This window comes from Ranitomeya variabilis, chromosome 7 (assembly GCF_051348905.1).
Source record: "Ranitomeya variabilis isolate aRanVar5 chromosome 7, aRanVar5.hap1, whole genome shotgun sequence".
Lineage (NCBI taxonomy): Eukaryota > Metazoa > Chordata > Amphibia > Anura > Dendrobatidae > Ranitomeya > Ranitomeya variabilis.
Genome location: NC_135238.1, coordinates 25,806,643 through 25,832,943, shown reverse-complemented (window position 1 = coordinate 25,832,943; position 26,301 = coordinate 25,806,643). Strand labels below are relative to the sequence as shown.

The 26,301-nt window shown below is 44.1% G+C and overlaps 1 protein-coding gene across 1 annotated transcript; it reads left to right on the top strand.

Moving 5' to 3' along the window:
- Positions 1–4,824: 4,824 nt before the first annotated feature.
- On the top strand, positions 4,825–24,859 carry LOC143785613 (deoxyribonuclease-1-like). The gene is made up of 9 exons (XM_077274627.1): positions 4,825–4,928; positions 9,103–9,236; positions 9,458–9,546; positions 11,357–11,443; positions 13,736–13,851; positions 15,134–15,246; positions 16,314–16,468; positions 23,848–23,944; positions 24,074–24,859. Exons 2-9 carry the CDS (start codon positions 9,105–9,107, stop codon positions 24,125–24,127), a joined length of 843 nt encoding a protein of 280 aa, XP_077130742.1. The 5' UTR covers positions 4,825–4,928; positions 9,103–9,104; the 3' UTR covers positions 24,128–24,859.
- Positions 24,860–26,301: the final 1,442 nt, after the last annotated feature.

Genomic DNA, 26,301 nt, shown 5'->3' with positions numbered 1-26,301 from the left:
AATCACAGTTCCAAGGCACACATGACCTGATTCTTCAGGCTTAAGTAGATCCTGTTCGTGACGCCAAGTTTGCAGCGCCCCCACTGCCGCAGGGCCGAGGGGTACCCGGTACCGGGCCTCTGAGTCTCTGCTCTGGGGTTGTCACAGTGGCTAGGCCCCGGTCCGTGACCCTGCCGAGGGACGCACAGTATCGGATAATGATGATAGGTGGATGTGGTGGTGCGGTGCAGTAAATAACAAGGACACCAGGTTGCAGTCTCTTTACCTCTTTACTGAAGATCTCTGGGTCCTCAGTCCGGAGTCCGGATAACCAGGCTTCGCAAGTCCGGCCGGTCCAATGGCACCTCCAGAGTTCTCTTAACAGGTGGAAATCTGTGCCTTCCTTCTAGCGCTAGGTGTTGCGGTCCTTCCCTGCTGTGCTTACGGAAAGTCCCTACAACTGTTGTGTCCGTTTCTTAAGTTCCCTCACAACTCGATTAGATGATGTTCTGCTAATCCTCCGTCCCTCCCTGATGTTACGGTTAGGACGGCACCCGTTTGACGGGTAGGCTCGGAGCTCTTCCGGGACCCTAGAGTCGCCCCTCTCCACAAGTTGCCCCCCAAGACTGCATAGGTGATTTAGGTGAGACAGCCCGCCTTTGACTGACTGTCCTGCCGTTGGTTTAAAGTATTGCTTGAAGCTGAATATTGTAATACTCCCTCGGCGTTCCGGCCGCCGGTTATGCGCCTCAGTAGGATGTTGCCTCGGTCTTACAGCACGACTCCTACTGGTATTCTCCTTCTTGCTTTGTTCTCGTTTCTCACTCAGCACAATCTATCTCGCTTCCAATCCCTCCTTGGGCACCGCCGCTATGCTGAGCAGGCACGGCCCCGTTACGTTCGCTCAAGTTGCCAAGTCTCTGTCAGGATCCCACCCCTGACAGGGACCCTACCGAATCTTCCCCTGCAACACCCTCTGCCACAAGGTGTTGCCTGGTTCCCATCCAGTCGGCTTTCTCCCTAACTTCCTGCCTAACCCCCAGTTTTACCAGTATGTGAGGAGTGGCCTAATGAATAGCACCCTTAGCTCCCCCTGGAGGCCCGGCTGTGAAATGTATTGGTGTCTGTGATACCTGGTCAGATGAACTCCTTCAGTGCCATCAGACGTGCCATAGCTCCCCTTAGTGGCGGAGCCACAGTACTGCAACGACCAGGACTCTGGGGCGCTGCACTTGCTACAGAGCTTGTAAGCACAGCTCTGAAGCTGGAAGGATCACAGGTATTTTTTTAATGCTTTTGGTGATTTTTAGGTTTGCTTGTCCAAATACAGTATGCTCTAAGTATGGCATTTTTTTTTAATTAATCTCTATAGGGAAAAAAATACAAAAATATGGAGTAATAAGGACAGAAAACATTGTAATTTATGCTGTTATGTACCTCTGTCTGGACCCCCATTCGCCACTCAGGGGTCGGGACATCCAGTGGCTCATACCGGATATAATTTCTATTTCTTGGCTGCAGGTTCTTTAAAAAAAAAAAAATTCCTTCATTGCCTGATAAAAGAACTTTTCAGTTTTCCTCTCCTGGTTTCTACATACTTCTCTCTCCTCCACCCTTTCCTTACGCTTCTGTTGATGTCATCCGATGACATACGTATGTTTGTGTCCTTCTGCTTTTATACACTCATATATTTTACAAGAGTCACTACGCCATACAGTATAATTATCCCTTCATTATTCATTTCCCAATGATCCTTATATCTTGGGATCTTGAGATTAATTTAGGAATTATTTAACAGGTTCTTTAAAAAACAAACAAACAAAAAAAAAACATTAAAAATGTCACAGTTATAGAGTCATAGCCAAAAGTGTTGTTCCGGTAAATGAAGTATTTCTCACAGAAAATTATTGCAATTATACATTTTTGGTTATATTTTCTTTTGTGTTTATTGGAACAACACAGAAACAAAAATGAGAAAAAAGGGCAAGTTGAACATAACTTCATACAAAACACCCAAAATGGGATGGACAAAATAGTTGGCACCTTTCAAAAAAAAAAAAAAAAAAACAACAACTTTGTTTCAAGCATGTGATACTCGTTCAAATTCACCTGTGGCAAGTAACAGGTGTGAGCAATATAAAAAGTACACCTGAAACCAGATAAAAAGGGGAGAAGTTGACTCAATCTTTGCATCGTGTGTCTGTGTGTGCCACATTATGCATGGAGAACAGAAAGAAGAGAACTATCTGAGGACTTGAGAACCAAAATTGTTGAAAAATATCAACAATCTTAAAGTTACAAGTCCATCTCCAGAGACCTTGAGGTCCACGCTGCGCAACATAATCAAAAAATTTACAACCCTTTACACTGTAGCTAATCTCCCTGGATGACAGAGAACAATTGATGAAAGGTTGCAACGCAGGATAGTCCGGATGGTGGATAAGCAGCACTAATCAAGTTCCGAAGACATTCAAGCTCTCCTGCCGGATCAGGGTGCATCAATGACAGCGCAGACTAGCCGTTGACATTTGAAAGAAATGAAACACTATGGCTGACTCTGCTGACACAGAGATATAAAAAAGCTAGACAGCACATTGCCAAAATGTATGTGAGCAAGCCAAAATCCTTCTGGGAAAGTGTCTTGTGGACAGTTGAGAGCAAGATAGAGCTTTTTGGTAAAGCACATCATTCTACTGTTTACCGAAAATGGAATGAAGCCTACAAATAAAAGAACACAGTACCTACAGTCAAATATGGTGGAGGTTCAAAGATGTTTTGGAGTTGTTCTGCTGCCTTGGGCACTGGGTGACTTGACTGTGTGCAATGCATCATTAAATGTGAAGATTACCAAAGGATTTTGGGTCGCAATGTAGAGCACAGAGTCAGAAAGCTGGGTTTGCATCCTGGGTCATGGGTCTTCCAGCAGGACAATGACTCCAAATATACTTCAAGAAGCACCCAGAAATGGATAGAAACAAAGCGCTGGTGAGTTCTAAAGTGGCAGCAATGAGTCTGGATCTACAGTAAATCCCATTGATCACTTGTGGAGAGATCTTAAAATTGCTGTTGGGAGAAGGCGCCTTCAAATATGAGAGACCTGGAGCAGTTTGCTAAAGAAGAGTGATCTAAAATACCAGGTGAGAGGTGTTAGAAGCTTGTTGATGGTTATAGGAAGCGATTGATTGCAGTTATTTATTCCAAAGGATGTGCAAACAAATATTAAGCTGAAGTTGCCAACAATTTTGTCTAATTGTAATAATTTTCTGAGAGAAATACTTCATTTTCTGGAACAATTTCAAGGGTGCTAATACTTTTGACCATGACTGTATGTTATAAGTCAGTGGACCCCCTTTTGGAGGAAGCGGTTCTTGGCCCTCCTATAAAGCACGCAGAATTGAACTACCGTAAGTCTGTAATATTGTCAGGCTCTGGATGTGTCTAACCTCTGGCACCAAGCAGAGAGATGTTGACGGTAAAGCATAATGGAAAGTTCCGAAACCTTTCATTATACAATGATTAAACCTATTTATATTAAAGGGAACCAGTCAGCTGGCTATTACATGTAGGAATAGTGATGCGGACTTGTAGGTGCTTGTCGCTGATGAAAAATGATACCTTTATTGCCAAAATCCGATGTGCCAGTCATGAGAAATCAAGCATAAAAATCACATGCAAATCAGTCTGGAAGTGCACTGGGGGTGTGTCAATGCACTTGAACTACTTACCCCCTAATTTGTATATCGCTTCTACACTAGATTTCTGATACCTGGCACATTGTATCTCTGCAAAAAAAAATTTTTGAGGATGACAAGTGTCTATATGGCTATACCACTACTCCCATATGTAAAAATATGCTGCCAGAAGCGTCTAAATAATCATATTTAATCAATGCCGATAAAAAAAAAGTCACATTCAAGTTATGAGCTATTAGTAAAATACAATTCTATCAATTACGAGACTCAAAATATCTGAACCTCATCGGCTATGACTCCATGATAACTTTATGACTTGCTTTTTTTCATCTTTCTTCCCACTGGAAGCCCTATTCCCGCAGGAGGTCAAGAAATATGTTGCCAACTGAAACTCAGTTCAGGTAATTGTTTAGAATATGCTGTACGTGAGGGATTTCTGATCTCCTGTCTCTATGTAGCAAACATTCAGAAGCAGCAGCATGGAGGACATTATACATCAGCACTGAGCAGTGTAGCTGTGAATCCAGCTCTGGGGAAAAAAATAAAGCACTTGCTAGAAAGCACAGATCCCTTTCTTCTCCATAGACCTTAATAGGCAGCTTTAATCTGATTTCTTAGTGAGCAGGCAGTTCTTTTTTATCTTGAGTAAGACAGATTTATAGCAGTTTTACAGAATGAATGAGTTCAGGAAGCGGGGATAGAAGTGGCTCATAAGTGGAGATAGAAGCAAAGTTCCTTGCTAAGATATATTACAAAGTTTTGTTTTGTACTATGGATTAATGCAAAGTTTGTTGAAGCAACAGTGATTATTGCAGTTGATTTTGCATTATCTGGTAATTTTGCCTCCATCATTTCCCATATTTCCTTTCTTCTGAAGCTGTCTTCCTCTTACCATCAGCCAATGAAGGTTTTACCTATGAATGGCTGACCAGTATTATACATGCTGGTGCCCTAACTATGGCAATAAATCCCATTAGTACATGTTATACATGATGTTCCCATGGACAACATGTTCTTATCTCTGTGGACCTTGAGTTTGCACAGTCTTCTCCTGGGCAGGTGTGACACTCACTGCCTTTACTATCACCACAAATGAAATTTGGGAGGAGTCGCAGGGCTCGCTGGGTCACCTGTCTGTGTGGGAGGATATACACTATATAACCTGCTGTCTAATAACTCCAATGATAACTCTCTAAAGTCTATCATCAACGACCGGGATCAGGAAGACACATCAGGAAAGCAGAAGCACACAGTTCAGTGAGTATTCAATTTTCTTCTAATCCTTTGGTACCACCACCACTCCCATCCTCCTCTATCTTCTGAAGTAGGCTTCATCTTCTATTACTCTAGTACTTAAAGGTCTATAATGACTGGTAAAGTCTGCAGTCTTATCCTATGATGTCTCTAATTTTCTCTTGGCCCCATAGACCAAGTTGGGCTTTGTCTTCTTCAGTCTCTACTTCTTTCCAAACCCAACAAGGGTTTCGAATTCCTGCCCCAAACCAAATTCTCCTCCCCACGCCATGTCAATGAGGGTCTTCCTCTTTTTCTTACCTTATTTTTCCAGATCAGATTTATTTTTTTACAAAAATGTTTCATTTACAGACTGAAATTAGATCAAAGACAGACTTAACAACCACCCAAAACTTGGCCGACTTCCATCTTCTTTCTCGTTCCTCTTGGACATTGTTGATGAATTTCGCAATGTTGTGATCTTATTTATCGGTATTGTCTGAGACACATGTAATGCCCTGTATGGCTGATATATTCTCCTCCAGCTCCCTAATACTTTATATTTCAGGTGTACTTCGCACTCTTTAGCTGATATCACAGGTTCCCCACATTAGTAGCTTCTTGTGTTCTGCTACTATCACCAGATCTACCACTACTACTACTGCCATCTCCACCACTACTATCCCTACCACTGCTACAACTAATACCACTAATAATACTACTATCACTACTACCAGTACTACTATCCCTACCACTGCTACTACTACCACTACTAATACTACTATCACTACTACTACCAGTACTGCTATCCCTACCACTGCTACAACTACAACTACCACTACTACTACTATCACTACTACCAGTACTACTATCCCTACCACTGCTACAACTACTACTACCACTACTAATACTACTATCACTACTACCAGTACTACTATCCCTACCACTGCCACTACTACTACTGCCACCTCCACCACTATCCCTACCACTGCTGCTACAACTACTACTACTATCCCTATTACTACAACTACTACTACTAATACCATCACTACTACCAGTACTACTATCCCTACCACTACCACTACTGCCACCTCCACCACTACTATCCCTACCACTGCTACAACTACTACTATACCTATCACTACTACTACCACTACTAATACTACCATCACTTCAAGTACTACTATCCCTACCACTACCACAACTACTACCAGTACTAATACTACTATCACTACTACCAGTGCTACTATCCCTACCACTGCCACCTCCACCACTACTATCCCTATCACTACAACTACTACTATCCCTGTTACTACTACCAGTACTACTATCCCTACCACTGCCCCTACCCCTGCAACTACTAATACTACCATCATTACAACTATTACTACTACCATCATCAGTACTAGTATCACCTCCCTACCACTACTAATACTACAATCACTGTTGCTACTACTACCCCTATCACTAATACTACCATCACTACTACTATTCCTACCACTTATAATAGTATCATCACTACTACTACTACTACTACCATCATCAGTACTAGTATCCCTACCACTACAAATATTACCATCACTATTACCAGTACTACTATCCCTATCACTGCTACTACCCCTGCAACTACTACTACTACCAACATCAGTACTAGTATCCCTACAAATACAAATATTACCATCACTACTACTACAACCAGTACTACTATCCCTACCTCTTCTTCTACCATCACTACTACCAGTACTACTATTCCTACGATTACAACTACCCTTTCCACTACTAATGCTACCATCACTACTACTACCAGTACTACTATCCCTACCTCTACTTCTACCATCACTACTACCAGTGCTTCTATTCTTACCATTACAACTACCCTTTCCACTACTAATACTACCATCGTTACTACTACCAGCAGTGCTACTATCCCAACTCTATTTCTACCATGACTACTACTACCATTACTACACTCCCTACCACTTCTACGTTCTGTACTTTCCCTATTTAACTCCAGCACCCTTGTGCCTACCATATATATTCCTCCCTTCATATCTAGTGCTTCATTACTCCATTATTGTAACCCTTTCCGCCCATTATGCCATTACTTCTCCGCTACTCCTCCTCGTATAATATTCCTAATTTCTCTATGTCTGATTGTCACTCAGTTCTAATAGTCCCAATTTATACATTAGTACAGATAATGTCCCTGGAATACTCCCAGTAATGGGTGACCTGTACTCTCTCATCCTTCTATATTACTCCTAATTTATATCTCTCCAGTACAACTCCTAATGCACAGGTCGCTGGCTCTCCTCTTCCTTGTTCGTGTACTAATTTGCAGTCTTATTTTATATAATCAGAACCCCATAAATAAATGATTAATTAGGTGATATATATATATTACTAGCTTCAGCCTTATCTCACTCCTCAACATTGCTTGCCATCCTATTTGCTGAGTGGTTTTGATAATTGCAGCGTGCAGGATGTTATTATGTAAATTCCCGGGTGAATATCTTATGAATCAATAACAGTCGTATTATTATTTCCTGCACTTACCTATCTATATGGGAAGGAAGTTAGATATCACATTATTGAAACAAACATTAATCAATAAATACATAAAGTGATGTTCTTGGGAATTCTGGTAAGAGATCATTCTGGTGTTTTATTTCATATCTTGTGATGGCAACTGTTCATATTTCCTATAGCGCCTCCACAGGGAAAATAAAGCATTACACTTTTCCTACTGAATCCTATGGAGTGTCCATGTAATGTACAGATGTGTCGGTCCTCCAGTGCGAGAGATGCTTTATGGTGCTGCTCACTCCTCTGGCTACTAGATGAGGGTCTTGAACAGGAGACCCCTTCACCGCATAAACTCAACACCTCAATGTCATGAACTTCACAGTTGTCCGACTGCCTTAAAACAAAATAGATTTTAAGACAAATCTTTAAAGAGGTTGTCCAATATGCAAATATCCTCTTCGTAAAGAAGAGATCTTGATCTTTGGCACCAACTATATCAACCCTTTAAGGAACTTTGCCACATGATTTAAGATAAGAAGCCAAACCAGAACCCCATTTACAGAAACATGTTTCCCCTCCTCAGTGCAAAGCAGGAGATCTTATTTGGATAGGTGAGAGACCTCTGACTGAGGGTCCTAGTGGGAATGTTTCTCTCTGCGGAGAGTGCCAAGCCGGCATGAGGAGACTTATAGGCTTGGCACTCTCCGGAAGGAGAAACATTCCCCCTTAGACCTCATCAGGTTGTCCAAGAAATTTGAAACATTGCCAGAAAGCCATTTCTGGTCACCTGGTAATTTTTCTCCTACTCCAACACAACCAGTGTGGTTCTATTGGACTTTCTAAGTTTTCCTGTCGTGATGCCACTGAGACTATGCTCACAAGACCAATCACTGGTCTCATTAGTGATGGTAGCACGGTCAGCACGTGACCGCCAGTGATAAACTGAAGCAGTAGTCAAAATGTTATCACAGCTAATAAACACCAGACACAACCACCAGAAAATTGCCGTTGGGCATTGGAGTGGCGGGTGATTATTAGCTATTTTGTAATTTTAAGAAATTTCCTGCTTTCTGAGTATGATTCAAAAATATTGGAAACTTCTTTATTCGAATCTTATCAGCACTTAAACTCTGATTCATAAAAACTGGCGATTCGTCATATCCTATCCCAACCCCAGCTCCACTTTGGCAGAATTGGGCGAAACTCAAAAGTTGCACTTTTTGTGTTGCCCAAAAATGTTGCCATGTTTGAAAGTGTATTCTGGTGAAAGCATCTTGATGAATCGTGCCCTTAGTGCCTGCACAATTCATACATGTACATATATAGGTGTCCTACAGGTAGCAATCAGTATAAGGTGCAACTTTTTTACATATACTCTGTCCTGTCCCATTGCTGCCTCCCTACCGAAATCATAGGAGGTGCCATGTCCATCTTTAGGCTTTTCCTTAGGAGCACGGAGACTGACAGGTACCTGAGGTGTACAACAATTGATCCTGGTGTTAATTTAGTAAATTTTCTTTAAATTAATTTGGTACAGAATGTTTTTTTGCTGATCCTCACCGAACAGCGACTTCTACAATACATTTTGTATGGTTTTATTTGTTTGGTTTATTTTTTCTAATCTATTTATGACATAATATTTGATGTTTATTGTGTGTTTCGCTCTCATCAGAGATGCTGCGTTTGGTGATTGCGCTCATGGTCGCTTCCTGCACCGTCTCGGCATTCAAAATTGGTGCATTTAACATTCAGGCTTTTGGGGACTCGAAAATAAATAATCCCGAAGTGTGCGCCATTATAATGAAGGTAAAGTGTTTTTCAAATATTTATACTAAATGTTTACATAAAGAATTGAGGATTTAACACTGAAAAATGATTAAAAAAGATAAAGATAAATTCTACTAAACTACATTAATGGAGAAAGACTTTAATGTGAAAACAGGTTTCCAAGCTTCAGTAGATGAAGAAATGTGTTTGTTCCTGCGTCTATGCTTTGTGATAATTTCCAGTAACTTCTATGATTTCAGATATTGCAGCGCTATGATATAGTTCTGATCCAGGAAGTTCGGGACGCCGACCTCAGCGCAGTTAAAACTATGATGACAGAACTGAATGGGTTAGACATTTTTTTTACCATCTCTTACTCCTGTTTATTGCACTACTAGTCTTCATATGAGTCCTATATCACCAGCGTCAGACTGGGGTGACAAGGGCCCACCAATAACATTGACTTTGGGGGGGCCCACTTTTCACCTGCATGCAAATATTATACTAAGTTCATTCACAAATTTACCTATATCTCTATATAATAATAAACTGGGTAGCGTGGTTAATGAATGATGAGATGCTGCTTTTTTCTGTACAGAGTGAATCAGATCGACACAGGGGCCCACCGGGGGATTCCCCTGTTACCCTGTGGCCAGTCCGAGCCTGTATATCACATGTCTCATGTCCAAAAAGGACAAATTACTAATGCTAGAAATAACTTATCCCACGTGTTTCATTTTTCAGAATGTTTAGTCAATGGTGTTCATGTTCTTCTGAATGTGGGCTACTTATAAGCACAGCGGAGGCTGCAGTAGGGCCTGAAAATTCCAAATGAGACAACTGTTAATCGTACAAACACTTGGTGACAATCATTGACCCATCTAAACATGGCAGTGACCACTGGAATCGTACGAACATTAGGTGACAATCATTGACCCGTCTAAACATGGCAGCGACCACCGGAATCGTACGAACACTTGGTGACAGTCATTGACCCGTCTAAACATGGCAGCGACCACCGGAATCGTACGAACACTTGGTGACAGTCATTGACCCGTCTAAACATGGCAGCGACCACCGGAATCACAGGAACACTTGGTGACAATCATTGACCCGTCTAAACATGGCAGCGACCACCGGAATCACAGGAACACTTGGTGACAATCATTGACCCGTCTAAACATGGCAGCGACCACCGGAATCACAGGAACATTTGGTGACAATCATTGACCCGTCTAAACATGGCAGTGACCACCAGAATCATACTAACACTTGGTGACAATCATTAACCCGTCTAAACATGGCAGCGACCGCCGGAATCATGCAAACACTTGGTGACAATCATTGAAAGGTCTAAACAAGGCAGCGACCACCGAATCATATGAACACTTGGTGACAATCATTGACCCGTCTAAACATGGCAGCGACCACCGGAATCGTGCAAACACTTGGTGACAATCATTGAAAGGTCTAAACAAGGCAGCGACCACCGAATCATATGAACACTTGGTGACAATCATTGACCCGTCTAAACATGGCAGCAACCACTGGAATCACAGGAACGCTTGGTGACAATCATTGACCCGTCTAAACATGGCAGCGACCACGGGAATCACAGGAACGCTTGGTGACAATCATTGACCCGTCTAAACATGACAGAGATCACCGGAATCACAAGAACACTTGTTAACAATCATTGACCTGTCTAAATATGGCAGCGACCACGAAATTGTATGAACACTTGGTGACAATCATTGACCCGTCTAAACATGGCAGCAACCACCGGAATCGTACGAATGGTTGGTAACAATCATTGACCGGTCTAAACATGGCAGCGACCACAGGCTCATTCATCGGCTAATCAGATTGTTCATTCTTGGTGTAAAAATTCCTCATATAATTGCCCCATATATACGGAAATATGCTACTGCCAACAAAATGCAAAATCTACTTGTATCAAACAATGGAATTAACCATCATTCATCCTTATCTGCTACCTGCCATCAAACCCAGGATACTGGTTCTGGCTTTAAACAAAATGTTTTCATTCACTTACAGCAAGCAGAAATCTTAAAAATGGTGGGGAACTGAAACACAAATATATAATGATATGCAATATATTATTGCTAATAAGTACAAACCTTTTTATTAATTTTCAGCGATTCGTCTGAACCGATCTACTCCTATGTGGTCAGCGACACTCTTGGAAGAGACACTTATAAAGAGCGCTACCTGTTTGTCTACAGGTAAGATTCCTCAAGCATTAATTACTTTGTGTATAGCGCAAAATCTGTCCCTGTCATACATGGAGAGATATTTATCAGAAATGCCGCCATGTAATACTACATTTTACCAGCAGGGGAAATTGTCAACCCCAACAAAATCAGCTGCTTCCTGGGATTACCAGAAACAGGACCTGGGAGGATCAGCAGCTGATCACCCAAGTGGCAGCATTTTAATAAAAATGATAACCCCTTTAAAAGAAAAGGACACTCATTTTTTACTTATTTATTTACTTAATTTAATTAATTATTCAATTAATTATTTATTATTATTAATATTTTTATTATTATTTTATTATTATTTATTATTATGATTAATTATTTAATTAATTAATTTAATTAATTATATAATTAATTATTTAATTAATTAATTATTTAATTTACTTATTTTATATAATTAATTATTTAATTAATTAATTATTTAATTTACTTATTTTACTTATTTATTTACTTAATTTATTTTTGGAGAAATTTTTTTTTTTTTGTTGCAATTGGATGTCATTTAAATGTATTTTTGCACCATTTGGCTTTTGCCAACTATTTCCTTGCACATTACTGGTTGCAGAATGAGTGAACTGAGTTCTGTCAGTGAGTTCATCCTGATGGAGAGTTTGCAACTGTTTTATCTGTCTTTTTCTGAGCTCATTGGTGCTGATTTATGACCTCTGATCACAACAAGGTTGAGCTGAACTTTGATGTGATCAGAAATCAGCAGAGAGGAGCTAAAAGAAAAAAAAAAGCAAAGATTTTGTAACTCTTCTATCTGTCTTTTTCTGAGCACCTCTTGGCTGATCTATGACCTCAAAGTTCAGCTTAGTTGTCATGTTGTCTATAATCAACAATCAGCAGATGTGCTCAGAAAAAGACAGATAAAAGAGATACAAAATCTTTGTCTTTTTTTTAGCTCCTCTATGCTCATTTATGATCATATCAAAGTTCAGCTCAACTTTGTTGCGGTCAATGGTCATAAATCAGCACCAAAATAGCTCAGAAAAAGACAGATAAAATTGTTGCAAAGTCTCCATCAGAATTAGATCACTGACGAATCCTCAGTTAACTCGTTCTGCAGCTAGCAATGTGAATGAAGACTAAATTCTTATAAAAGCCATACCATGAATATATTTGAAAATGAAACCCTATTGCAAAAATTAGCCAAAAAAAGACCTTTAATCATAATAATAATTTTTAACTTGGCACATGAACACGTTAATTCTAAAACAACATCTATACAGTTTTCTTTGTTGCCTGATACTCTGTAGGCAGAAGTAACACAATCGTAATCCCTCTCATTGGTTTGGATTCTCTCTTGAAAGCATTTGATACATTTGCAAAACATTTATGACTCTCTCAATGCTGTTACTGTAGAGACAACCTCCCTGGTGTAACTTTCTTGTCTTATTTTTAGGACTATGTGATGTGTCGAATTACTGGTTTATCTCTTTGTATTAGCTTTGAAGCATTATTTGCGATATTGTTACAGTTCTATAAATCATATCCCAGTGTTTGAGCTGGCGCACAGCCCAGAGCACAATGAGAAGAGGGCGCAGTCTGCCGAGCCTGGCGCGATGCCCATGGTACCATGTTTATCTGTGCAGGCTGCTGTAGGAGGCATGATGTGTAGCCGTAAAGATATGTTCATACAGGATGACCTATGAATGGTAGGGAATGTGCGCTTAGCACCATCCCTATGTAGTAGGTGGGTCGCCTGTTGAGAAAATAATAAAAGGATATCCAGCTGTTAGGAAACTGTTGGAACCCCCAGAGGTCACCTAGAGCAAGGGACACTCTCTCCACTCTAAAGCGGCTCTGTCACCAGATTTCACAAAACAAACTGTACACATTATTAAAGAGATATTTTAGACCTAATGAGGCTGGTGTAGTTATCTTGAAAATCCATGTCAGAATTGCTGTATAGCGGAGAGTGAGAGTCCAATTGTATTCAGTCGCTGCCTCTTCAGCTGCAGCTTGTACTGGGCAGTGTGAGATATCAGCAGCAACAGAGAGGAGGGACACTGAGGAGCTGTCAATCAGGCTAAGTGGGGGGAGAGGGTGTTAAACTTTCATAAAGAGTTATACATTCTGATGTGGATTTTCACAGTATGCACACCAATCTCATCAGGTCTAAGATCTATATAATAGTGTACACAGTTTGTATTGTGAAATCTGGCAAAATGGATGTAAACTAAGTGCTACCTGACTTCTCACTTGGAGAGAAACTTACCTGACCTGTATTTCTCCCAAACTTCACCCCCGTAGGAATGACAAAGCGAGTGTGCACGACAGCTACCATTACCACGATCACAACATGTACACTGGAGAAGACGCCTTCAGCAGGGAACCATTTGTGGTCACTTTCCATGCTCCAGGGACAGGTCAGAACTATAGGACCATTATATTAATATTTTATGCCAAATTTGGTACCATGGTTTCAATATCTATACACCCTTGTTCTTGAGATCGGTGCAACTAACAGAGCTGCGACTCCCATCAATCAGCAACTGATCATTGATCCTGTGGATAACTGAGAAATTGCAGTCTTGGTACATCCCCTTTAAGGATTAAAGGGAACCTGTCACCACGTTTTTGGAAGATGGGATAAAAATAGCGTTAAATAGGGGCAGAGGTGGGCGTTACATTAGTGTGTTTGTTATGCGTTTATTACCCACCTAAGTTGCCGAAATACCTTTGCAAAGTCTCCGTTTTCGCCTGTCAATCAGGCTGGTCTGGTCAAAAGGGCGTCTTGTCTTCCCCCAGATTTTGCGTACTTTTCCGTTGGTGGCGTAGTGGTGTGCGCATGCCCAAAGTCCTGAATCCTCTGCCAGGGGATTTAAAAGAGCGCGCTGTTCGTTTTCATTGGTGATCGGTGGGCGCGGCCATCTTCCTTTGGCCGCGCGTGCGCAGAAGCGGCGCTCTGCTGGCCGCGGCTTCAGGAAAATGGCCGCGGGATGCCGCGCGTGCGCAGATGGATATCGCGGCGGCCATTTTCCTGAAGCCGCGGCCAGCAGAGCGCCGCTTCTGCGCACGCGCGGCCAAAGGAAGATGGCCGCGCCCACCGATCACCAATGAAAACGAACAGCGCGCTCTTTTAAATCCCCTGGCAGAGGATTCGGGACCTTGGGCATGCGCACACCACTACGCCACCAACGGAAAACTACGCAAAATCTGGGGGAAGACAACGCCCTTTTGACCAGATCAGCCTGATTGACAGGCGAAAACGGAGACTTTGCAAAGGTATTTCGGCAACTTAGGTGGGTAATAAACGCATAACAAACACACTAATGTAATGCCCACCTCTGCCCCTATTTAACGCTATTTTTATCCCATCTTCCAAAAACGTGGTGACAGGTTCCCTTTAAGTCTCCCTAGTGAACACTATAATTTCAATTTGACTCTTCAGAAAAGATGACTTGAACTCTATAGCGCCCCCTGTTGGAAATAGTGATCCTACAAGTCACCATCGACCCTTTAACGAGCCTTGCAATATGACTTAGGATAAAAGCCAAATCAGAATCTCAATTTGCAGACGTGTTTCGGGGTATTGCTCCTCGTCAGCGCAAAGTATGAGATCTGATCTGGCTAGGTATAGCACTTCTGATGGTTGGCACATTATAGCGGATTATTCTATAGTATGATATTTATGATTTTTATTTCCAGTCATCAAGGATTTTGTTCTGGTTCCTTTGCACTCTGCACCTAAAGCTGCGGTTCCGGAGATCGATGCGTTATATGACGTCTATGTGGACGCATGCGAGAAATGCCAAAATGATGTAAGTATTGTGCTGCATATGAAGGACACGGCGGATGTACGGTGACGGTTTATATATCTGTCGTGTGGAGATTTTACAGGATGGTTTCTTCATGTCAACCCTGAAAGTGCATCAAATTTCCATATACCTACAGCCCTAATACAAAGATTTAGGGCAGAATATACAAATCTGACCATAGAAAGTATATGGGGTACAATAGATTCCATTTTCAGCAATAAAGTAACTTGTCCATGCTCGATGTTCAGCGTTTTTGCAATGGGAGTTGTAATACCAGACATGGTCTATGGACAAGAGTGGCGCTGTTTCTGGAGAAAAAAAAAATTGCCTTTTTAAATTTTAAAAATCCTTTCAACCCCTTCTGAGACTGGCGGGAAATTTTTTAATTTTCACATTTTCGTTTTTTTCCCTTACCTTTTTCCAAGAGACATAATTATTTTAAATTTGGTTTGTGTCGCTATTTTCTGAAACCCATTTTTTTTTTTGGTTTTATTTAATTACCTTAAAGGACTTGAACTTGCTTTTATTGCAGTAGATAAAATAGCTGTCTTCTATGAAGCCGAGCCATATTTGTGTGCACAGGGGGGATAAAAATAACAGCGCTGTAACCCATCGGTCACGATAGTGTGGGCCAACGGGAGCCAGTGCAAGCGAGCACCAATGATCTAAACGACTCTTACAGTTATTGAAAGAGGCATTTCAATAGTTAAACAGCAGCGATCAGAGCTAGCTACGGCTGCTGCCGTTACCGGAAGATTCTGACTAAGTAACACAGCCAGCATCTGCCTTGGCATGGTGCAGGCTCAACTCCTGAGCCCGCACCACACACATGGACCTGTTATTTCACGTACTATTATGTCATGTCGGGTAGCGGTTAAAGGGGTTATTTGACCATTTAATATTAATATATTTTTGAATAGATCCCAAACCGCACCAAAGGGTTACAGGGACACAGGGAAGCAAAAAAAGGTTATACTAGAATCAGCGCATGTAACTATTAATCATGGGATCACAGCTTCTTACGATTTAGTAGGAAAATTATTCCCCTTTTATTCTTTGTATTTTTATAGAACATTATTTTCTTGGGCGATTTCAATGCCGACTGCAGCTACGTCACGACATCTGACTGGGACAGCATCCGCATGTACAGCAGTGGGGACTTCACATGGCTCATAGCGGATGATATCGACACCACCGTGGGCAAATCAAACTGTGCATATGACAGGTAAGTGCAAAGATACAGAGGATGATTAAACTAATGTAATCAATGGGATGTGAAGGGGCAATAAAGCACCATTATTTATAATTACCCCAGATCAGTTGTTTGCTGCAATAAGGAGATTTTTGTGTACTCACCGTAAAATCCTTTTCTCCGAGCCAATCATTGGGGGACACAGGACCATGGGTGTTATGCTGCTGCCACTAGGAGGACACTAAGTAAACACAGAAAGAATAGCTCCTCCCCTGCAGTATACACCCTCCTGCTGGCTCTCAGTGAACCAGTTCGGTAACAAAGCAGTAGGAGCTTAATATTTAGCAAGGATGAACTATGTCAAAAACCAAGTTAACTCAACAAAGACCAAAGCCAATAGGCTAACAGGGTGGGTGAAGTGTCCCCTAATGATTGGCTCGGAGAAAAGGATTTTACGGTGAGTACACAAAAATCTCCATTTCTCCTACGCCTCATTGGGGGGACACAGGACCATGGGACGTCCTAAAGCAGTCCCTGGGTGGGAAACAATTAACTGCAATTGCTACTTGCACCCACAAGTTACAGATGCGGCACAGCCGCCTGCAAAATTCGTCTTCCGACGGTCACATCTGCCGAGGCCTGAGAGTGAATATGGTAATGTTTTGTAAAGGTATGCAGGCTGGACCAAGTCGCAGCCTTACAAACTTGTGCTGCCGAAGCTTGGTGCCGGATGGCCCAAGATGCACCCACTGACCGAGTGGAGTGAGCCTTAATCCCTGCTGGGACAGGAAGACCTCTGACTCGGTAGGACTCCTGAATAGCCGAACGGATCCATTTGGCTATTGTCGCCTTGGAAGCGGGAAACCCTTTCCTCGGTCCTTCCGGGAGCACGAATAGGGCATCTGACCTGCGGAAAGAAGCTGTCCGCGAGATGTATCTCCTAACAGCTCTCACTAAATCCAGTGTGTGAAGGGCCTTCTCGATGCGATGGACTGGTGCCGGACAGAGTGACGGTAAGACAATATCCTCATTGAGATGAAAAGAGGATACAACTTTCGGTAGAAAAGACAGGGATGTCCTCAAAGCCACCTTATCCTGATGAAAATTCAGGAACGGAACTTGAGAGGACAGAGCCGCCAGCTCGGAGACTCGTCTGATAGAGGTGACCGCAACTAGAAAAGCAACTTTCCATGAAAGAAGAGACAGGGAAACCTCCTGTAGAGGGTCGAAAGGAGCCTGTTGCAAAGCTCCGAGGAACAGATTAAGATCCCATGGTTCCAACGGCATCCTATAGGGGGGCGCCCGATGGGAGACTCCCTGAATAAATGTCTTGACCGGTAATCTGTTGGCAATCCTGCGTTGGAAGAGAACAGACAGGGCTGGATCGGCCCCTTGAGAGAACTAAGGGCGAGACCCAAGTCCAAACCCGTTTGTAAGGCTAGGTTCACATTGCGTTAGTGGGTGATCGCTAACGGACAGCGTTGCACGGCGAAAATGTCGCAATTAACGCCGTGCAACGGGTCCGTTAGCGCACCCATTGACAGCAATGTAAATTTCGCCTGCAGCGCATCACTAGCGCGTGCCTTTTTCGGCTCGCGCTAGTGATGTGCCGTTCTTCTGTGACGCGCCTCGGACGCTGCTTGCAGCGTCCGCGGGGCGCCCGAGGTCCGTTCCCCGCTCTCGCAGATCGGGGATCTGCGAGAGCGGGGACGTTAACGCGACCCCTGAACGCGGCCCCTAAATAAACATTGCGTTAGCGCAATCCGCTAGCGCTAGCGCTAAACGGATTGCCCTAACGCAATGTGAACCTAGCCTAAGAACTTGAGAATGGAAGGGATGGAAAAATGTAGAGGAGAACGTCCTCGGTCGCTACACCATGGAAAGAAAGGCTTCCAAGTGCGATGATAGATACGCATAGATGTAGGCTTTCTAGCGTTGATCATGGTAGCTATGACTTCTGGAGAGAAACCTGTCCGGATTAGGACCCAGGACTCAATGGCCATGCCGTCAAACACAGGGCCTCTGAGTTCTGGTGGTAAAAGGGGCCTTGAGATAGCAGATCTGTGCGATTCGGTAATCGCCAGGGAACGTCGGCAACTAGTTGAACTAGTTCCGTGTACCACGCCCGGCGCGGCCAATCTGGCGCAATCAGGATTACCGGAACGCTCTACGCTCTGATTTTCTTGATGACTCTCGGTAGGAGAGGAAGTGGGGGAAATATGTACGGAAGCCGAAAATAATGCCACGGGAGTACAAGAGCGTCTGCCCCGATGGCTGCCGGATCGTGGGACTGAGCCATGAAGTCGGGAACCTTGGAATTCAGCCGTGAGGCCATCAGATCCACGTCCGGGGTTCCCCAACGACAGCAGATCTGGTGGAAGATCTCCGGATGGAGAGATCACTCCCCAGAGTCGAGGCATTGCCGAATGAGGAAGTCTGCCTCCCAATTGTCCACTCCCGGGATGTGAACCGCAGAGATCATTGAGCGGTTTTCCTCGGCCCATCGGAGGATGTGGCCTACCTCTGTCATGGCCACCCTGCTGTGGGTTCCCCCTTGGCGGTTGATGTATGCTACTGCAGTGGCGATGTCGGACTGAATCCTGATTGGGCGACCTGCTAGGAAGGGATGGAACTGGAGAAGTGCCAGCCTGATCGCCCGGATTTCCAAGATGTTGATTGGAAGGCGTGATTCCTGGGGGGACCAGCAGCAGTGTGATGAAGGAACACCGCTCCCCAGCCTAGAAGACTGGCATCTATCGTCACAACCAGCCAGTGTACTGGAAGAAAAGACTTCCCTTGATTCAGGGAGGATTTCAATGTCCACCACCTGAGAGGCTGTCTGACTCGCTGGGGAAGAAGGAACCGACTGTCTAGGGAGAACGGGTTCCTGTCCCAAACAGCCAGGAGGACATGCTGTAGAGGACGGAGGTGTAGTTGGGCAAATGGAACTGCCTCCATAGCTGCTACCATCCTGCCGAGGACTCTCATACTGAAGCGCAGAGAGTGAGAGTGAGGCTGAGAGAGCTTCTGAGCTTCTCGCTGTAAGACTGAAATCTTTTCCGGGGGAAGAAGAACCAACCCCAGGACGAGTCGAGTATCATTCCTAGAAAGGAAATTCGCTGATCCGGTACTGGGAAAGATTTTTTGAAGATTATCTTCCAACCCAGACGAGAAAGGGTATATATTGTGATGGCCACAGCTTCCTTGCAGGAGCAGAAAGAGGGGCCTTTGATGAGGATATCGTCTAAATAAGGGCATGCCACCACTCCATGGGTGTGGAGTATGGCCACGGCAGCCGCCATGACCTTGGTGAATACCCTGGGAGCGGTGGCGAGGCTGGAGGGCAGAGCAACGAATTGGAAGTGATCTTCCTGAACTGCGAAGCGAAGAAACCTTTGGTGAGAAGGTAAAATAGGAATGTGGAGGTATGCGTCCTGGATGTCTATAGACGCCAGGAACTCGCCTTTTTCCATGGAGGCAATGACAGAACGAAGCGATTCCATCTGGAATCGTTGTACCCTGACGAACCTGTTCAGCAGTTTTAGGTCCAGTATGGGCCGTACTGTACCGTCCTGCTTTGGAACAATGAAGAGGTTTGAATAAAAACCTTGAAACCTTTCGCTTTGAGGGACCAGAATAATAACTCTGTCTTTTCTCAGAGAGCTTATAGCTTTGAAGAACTCTGATGCTTTTGCCCTGGGAGGAGAAAACAGGAAAAAACGGTTTGGAGGACGAGATAAGAGATCTATCTTGTATCTGGAGGACACTAGATCGCGGACCCACTCGTCGTGAACGACCGAGAGCCATGCGGCACTGAAGGAAAGCAGGCGGCCGCCTACTTTGAGGGTGTCCCCCGGATACCGCAGGGAGTCATTGTGTGGAAGGTCTGCCCGTTCTGGCGCCTCTGGATCCCGGCTGCCTTGGCCTACCTCTCCATGAAGGGGAAGGCTTAAAAGAGGCCTGTGAACCTCTGTCTTCATGTTGTGCCCGGCCGGAACCGGGAGATGTGGAAGTAGAAGACCAGTTTGAGTTGTAACAAAAAAAAAAAAAATCGGGAACGAGCCTGTGGTTGCAGGTTCCGAAAGGGCCAAGAGGGTCTCTGTTGTGGAAGAAATTTACTTTTCCCTCCAGTGGCGTCAGAAATTAACTTGTCGAGCTTTTCGCCAAAAAGGCGACCGCTCTGATATGGGAGAGAAGTCAATGACTTTTTGGAAGTAGAATCCGCACGCAAGTCCCTGAGCTATAAGGACCTCCGGATGGTGATGGCATTTGCTGCTGCTTGAGAAGCGCAGTCAGCGGCATCCAGGGATGCGGTCACTACAAAATCTCCAGCTCTGGCTATCTGAGTAGCGAGGTCTGCTATCTCGAGGGGTATCCAGTACTGCTGAAGACAAGACATCAGCCCAGTGGGTCATAGCCTTAGCAACCCACGTAGCGGCAAAAGATGGAAAGAGTGCGGCCGCTGAGGCTTCAAAGGCTGAACGCGCCATATTGTCGATCTGACGATCGGTTGTATTTTTAATAGAGGCGCCCTCCGAGGAGGATAAAACAGATTTCGTAGCCAGACGCGATACCGGAGAATCTACTGGGGGAGATTGTGACCTATGTTTTCTTAGATCCTGGGCAAAGGGATATTTGGACTCCATAGGCTTCTGCCCTGTGAATCGTTTATCTGGACGGATCCTGTGAGATTCAACAATCTGCTTAAACTCGGGATGAGTGGCGAACACTCTGTGAGCTCGTTTGGTCCTCTTAAAGGACACGGAATGATCCGTTTTAGATGAGGGTTCCTCCTCAAGTCTCAAAGCCTTATTCACTGACTCAATTAGAGAGTCGAGAGTCTCCTGATCGTGATGAAATTCCTGATCTAGGGACGTATCAGAATCGTCCTCTGAAACAGGTTTTCTACTAGCCCCAATGGAAGGGGAGCGAGAAATGGAGCTCTCAGAACCGTAATCCTGGTGATGGTCTGGGGATATGGCATGAGTCCTTTTCCTGGAAGAGTGAGAACTCCTTGGCAAGGTATGACCCCTGGAGTACGAGGGGTTCTGAGCATCGGAAGCGTCGTCCGTATTAGTGCCCTGGTTAGAGGAAGGGTCTCGGAACGAGTCTAACGCTTTTGCCAGGGATGCCATAGACCGGGTAAGGGAGGTAGCCCACTCAGGGGGACTAGGCTCACTGGGACTAGGCTCACTCAGCAACAGGTGGTTCCTAAGCAGTCACCGGTTCACAAGCTATGCACAATGCAGTATTGTGACCCCGGGGTAATGATACCTTACAAGAGGTACATGCAGCGAAAAATACAGTGTGGGTTTTCCCAAACTTTTTGTGAGGCTTTGGTTGAGACATACTGTAGTAAAGCCTGGAGGAAAGCACTTACTAGCAGGGGAATGGTTAAGCTATGTGTCTGCAGCTTACCCAGGTCCTGTGTCTTGAGTCCCCAGGGCAGGTCCGCAGTGTAGGCAGAGAAAAACGCTAGTCCTGAGGGCTGTGATAGGAAATGCTGGAGCAGTGCAGCAGCATCAGGGCTGTGGGTGTCCCAAGATGGCCGCTGAGACCAGGAAGTGGGAGCTCATCACAGGGAACGAGAAGCGCCAGGAAAAGTGGGCGGGGCTAACTGCCGGTGGGCATGGCCAAAACTCCAGCCTGTATTGAGGGAAAATTTTTATTTATTTTTTTTACTCTCTTCTGCGGTTGCGGCCTGCAGCGCCGCGACCGCTATTAGCGCCATCATTAGCTGCACTCCTTCGTGGGGTTGCCGCACTACGGACCACCCACGGACACAGGCTTAAGGTGCGGACCTCCCATACCCCGGGGATCAGGACCCCCCAGCGCCTCGGCCCCCGCAGTGTACTCACGGTAGATGCGGTGGGCCGGTGCTCAATCCACCGTCGCCATAGTCAGGGAGGGGGTGAAGAGCTTCTGCCGCCATGCATCATCCGCTATATCAGTGGTGATGCAGAGGGGGGATGCACGGAAGCCATATATATCATGTCCGGCTGTGCACCTGGCTCCAGGAGAGATAGATGGAGGGCTACTCCATGTGGTCGCCTGCTATGGAAGGGGGAGATCGGAACGCGAAGGAACCGTCGCCCGTAAGGTGAGCTCAGGGCTGGCATCCAACGGTGCAGGAAAGGATACGGGAGGGACGCTCCACGTACTTGCCTGTTGATGGTTCGGGGGAGATCGGAGCCTAGAAAGGATCCGTCGCCCCCATTGGCTCTGTTAAAGGAAAAAATAGAACAAAAAAATTAAAAATTAAAATAAAAACGGTGGGGTCTGAAACAGACCCAAGTGCCTCCTACAGACACTAAGCAAGAACTGGTTCACTGAGAGCCAGCAGGAGGGTGTATACTGCAGGGGAGGAGCTGAGAGCCAGCAGGAGGGTGTATACTGCAGGGGAGGAGCTGAGAGCCATCAGGAGGGTGTATACTGCAGGGGAGGAGCTGAGAGCCAGCAGGAGGGTCTATACTGCAGGGGAGGAGCTGAGAGCCAGCAGGAGGGTGTATACTGCAGGGGAGGAGCTGAGAGCCAGCAGGAGGGTCTATACTGCAGGGGAGAAGCTGAGAGCCAGCAGGAGGGTCTATACTGCAGGGGAGGAGCTGAGAGCCATCAGGAGGGTGTATACTGCAGGGGAGGAGCTGAGAGCCAGCAGGAGTGTCTATACTGCAGGGGAGGAGCTGAGAGCCAGCAGGAGGGTGTATACTGCAGGGGAGGAGCTGAGAGCCAGCAGGAGGGTCTATACTGCAGGGGAGGAGCTGACAGCCAGCAGGAGGGTGTATACTGCAGGGGAGGAGCTATTCTTTCTGTGTTTAGTGTCCTCCTAGTGGCAGCAGCATAACACCCATGGTCCTGTGTCCCCCAATGAGGCGTAGGAGAAATTACCTAATTACCCTAAGTACCCTGGAAATAAACCTTGTTGGTGCCCCCTAGCTATGCCCATGCCCCACACTTTTACAGATTCGGAGTCACTATATAATATCACATGGTATCAAAATTAGGTGGAAAAACTTTGAGGTCTCTCAAATGAGAAGTCATCTTCCACCAATTTTGGCATACTACTGAAGACTTTGCCAACAATATACATGACCCATTCACGAAATGTAGCTTTATTGCCCAGTGTTTTACTTTTACTGAGCCGTTTCCACGTGTCCAACATTACCGATCCCATGTACTTTTATCACGGTGAACGCAACACGTTGCATTGAATGTTGAAGTCGAGTTAGGAGACCAGCGACCGGTTCAGACACCTTGGTCTGTTAGCTGTGAACATCGTACATGTGGTGCCAACCTAAGAAATTAAAGTGGAGTTTTGATTGGTCGCCAAGTTTTTCCGATCAGTTTGGATCAATGACACCAAAAACTGTATTCATGTGTCCAAATTCTATTCATTTAATTTTTTTTTTTTTCAGAATTGTCATCAGCGGTGCCGACCTCCACAACGCCATAGTGCCAGACTCGGCCAAAGTTTTCAACTTTCAGGCAAAATATAAACTGACCCAAGAGCAGGTAATTAAAAAAAAAAAAATAATAATAATATAAAAAGAAATGCAAAAGAATGGATGCCAGAGCCTAATATTACTGCAATATATCTGCATATAATACACTAGTGTTTTATGTATCTGTACCTTTTTACAGGCTCTAGCAGTGAGTGACCATTATCCCGTGGAGTTGGAACTGATGTCTGCTTAACCCCGGCCCTTGGTGACTAAAGGAACAGGACAATGCGACTCCCTACATGAAGATTTAATTGATTTTTTGTACCCCGTTCCATGGTAAAAGCACATGAGAGATGTCCTTTTGCCATGACTTCTCATGTCTGCGTGTTAGACGATTTGTTTAGGACACTGACATTTCATAGACTTATAAATATTATATATGTATAGACAAATATGCACAGTCCGAAAAGTGGTGCCTTAGTGCTATAGGATGGGTCCAGGTCTCCTCTGGTGTTACGCAGCCCTGGCATATGCGCAATGAAGTGAGCAGTCGTAGCCTCAGTCGTGGTGGAGGCAGCAAGAGCGGACTTGTATTTTTAGGACTACATGACTCCAGCAGAGACTAAGACCGCCCCCTTGACTCTTTGCATTTAGGACACATTACGTAGATTTAGATAGTAAGCTATGAGTATTAGGTCATCGGTTTACAGGTAGGATTATGATGACAGGGTTCACTACTAGTGATGAGCAAACGTGCTCGGCTAAGGTGTTATTGGAGCATGCTCGGGTGCTAACCAAGTGACTACGGTGTACTCAAAAAATATGCTAGAGTCCCTGCGGCTGCGTGTCTCTCGGCTGTTCGACAGCCGCAACACATTTTTTTTGCAACTTTTTAATGCAAAAAAAGTCACATTACTTGAAAATGTGGCGAAATTAGTGCAAAAAAAAAAAAAATCACTGATATACTTATAATCACTATGAGGGAGAGGGGGAGAAAAAGGAGGAGAAAACGAGTAGATTTGCAAGAAAATGTAACAATTTTTTTTTTAAAAGGCGCAATTGATCAATTTTCTGAAAACATCTGAAGACCCCCAAACTTTGCCTGTGGCTTTTTTTTTTAATCATCATTCTGCACAATCACATATAGACTTTTAAAAATAGCGAAATTTAGAAAAACAGGGAAAAAAAAGCAGATATAATATTGAATCAAGCTCATAAAGCCATGTCCTACATTTTTGAAACATCACAACTAAGGCTATGTGCACACGCTGCGGATTACTCAGCAGTTTTTTCCAGACTGATTTTGGTTAATCCGCAGGTAATCCACATTGCGGATTTCCCACGGATTTCCCATGGTTTTTTTTGCGTTTTTTGTGCGGATTTCACCTGCGGTTTTACATCTGCGGATTCCTATTATGGAGCAGGTGTAAACCGCTGCGGAATCCGCACAAAGAATTGACATGCTGCGGAATAAACGCTACGTTTCCGTGCGTTTTTCCCACAGCATGTGCACTGCGGATGTTTTCCATAGGTTTACATGGTACTGTAAACGCATGGAAAACGGCTGCGAATCTGCAGCAGCCAATCTGCTGCGGATCTGCAGCAAAATAGGCAGGGGGATATCAGGTATCTGGATGGTTCTCAGAAGGCAGCAGGTCGCTGAGGAAAGCAAACTGGATCCATAGGAGTATAACATGCAGCAAGTTTGATAAACAGTATAGAAAATGAAGTGTAATTATGTATGTAACTACTATGTATATAATCATGTACAACCTGTAAATATCATCTTCCCAGTATTTCTTATGTATTAATTAGTGACATATCTTATAAAAATCTGCAATGTCTATTGAGTGGTTCCATAATTTCTCCTTCCTACCATGAGCCAGTATTACTACACACCTGGGGACTTTGCTTTCCTGTGTAGGCTGAAACAGTATGTAGCAGACTACTGCTGTGAAACAGTGAATATTGTATGTATATATATATATATATATATATATATATATATATATATATATATATATATATATATATATATATATATATATATATATATATATATATATATATATATATTCTCCACAAGTTCATTTAAAGAAGCCTCACATATATATATATTGTAGGAAAGCAAGTTGTAAAGTCCTGGATGGAAGTTGTGTGTCACCAAGGTGGCCAAGTCCCAGAGATGAAGGCTCCAGCAACAGCAGGTTGCAGAGAGGTTTTTTTTCTATTGGGACAGGATTTTGGGTTCGGGTTTTAGGAGCGACCAGGAGAGCTTGGCTGGGAATGATCGCTCCCATATCTGCAGTCCAAGATTTCAAGGTCATATATAAGGCAGCTGCACAGTCTTAGGCCAGTCTCACACATCCAGATATTTCCGGTACTGGAGAACACGGTACTGGAGTTATCCGTGTGGGATGTGTGTGA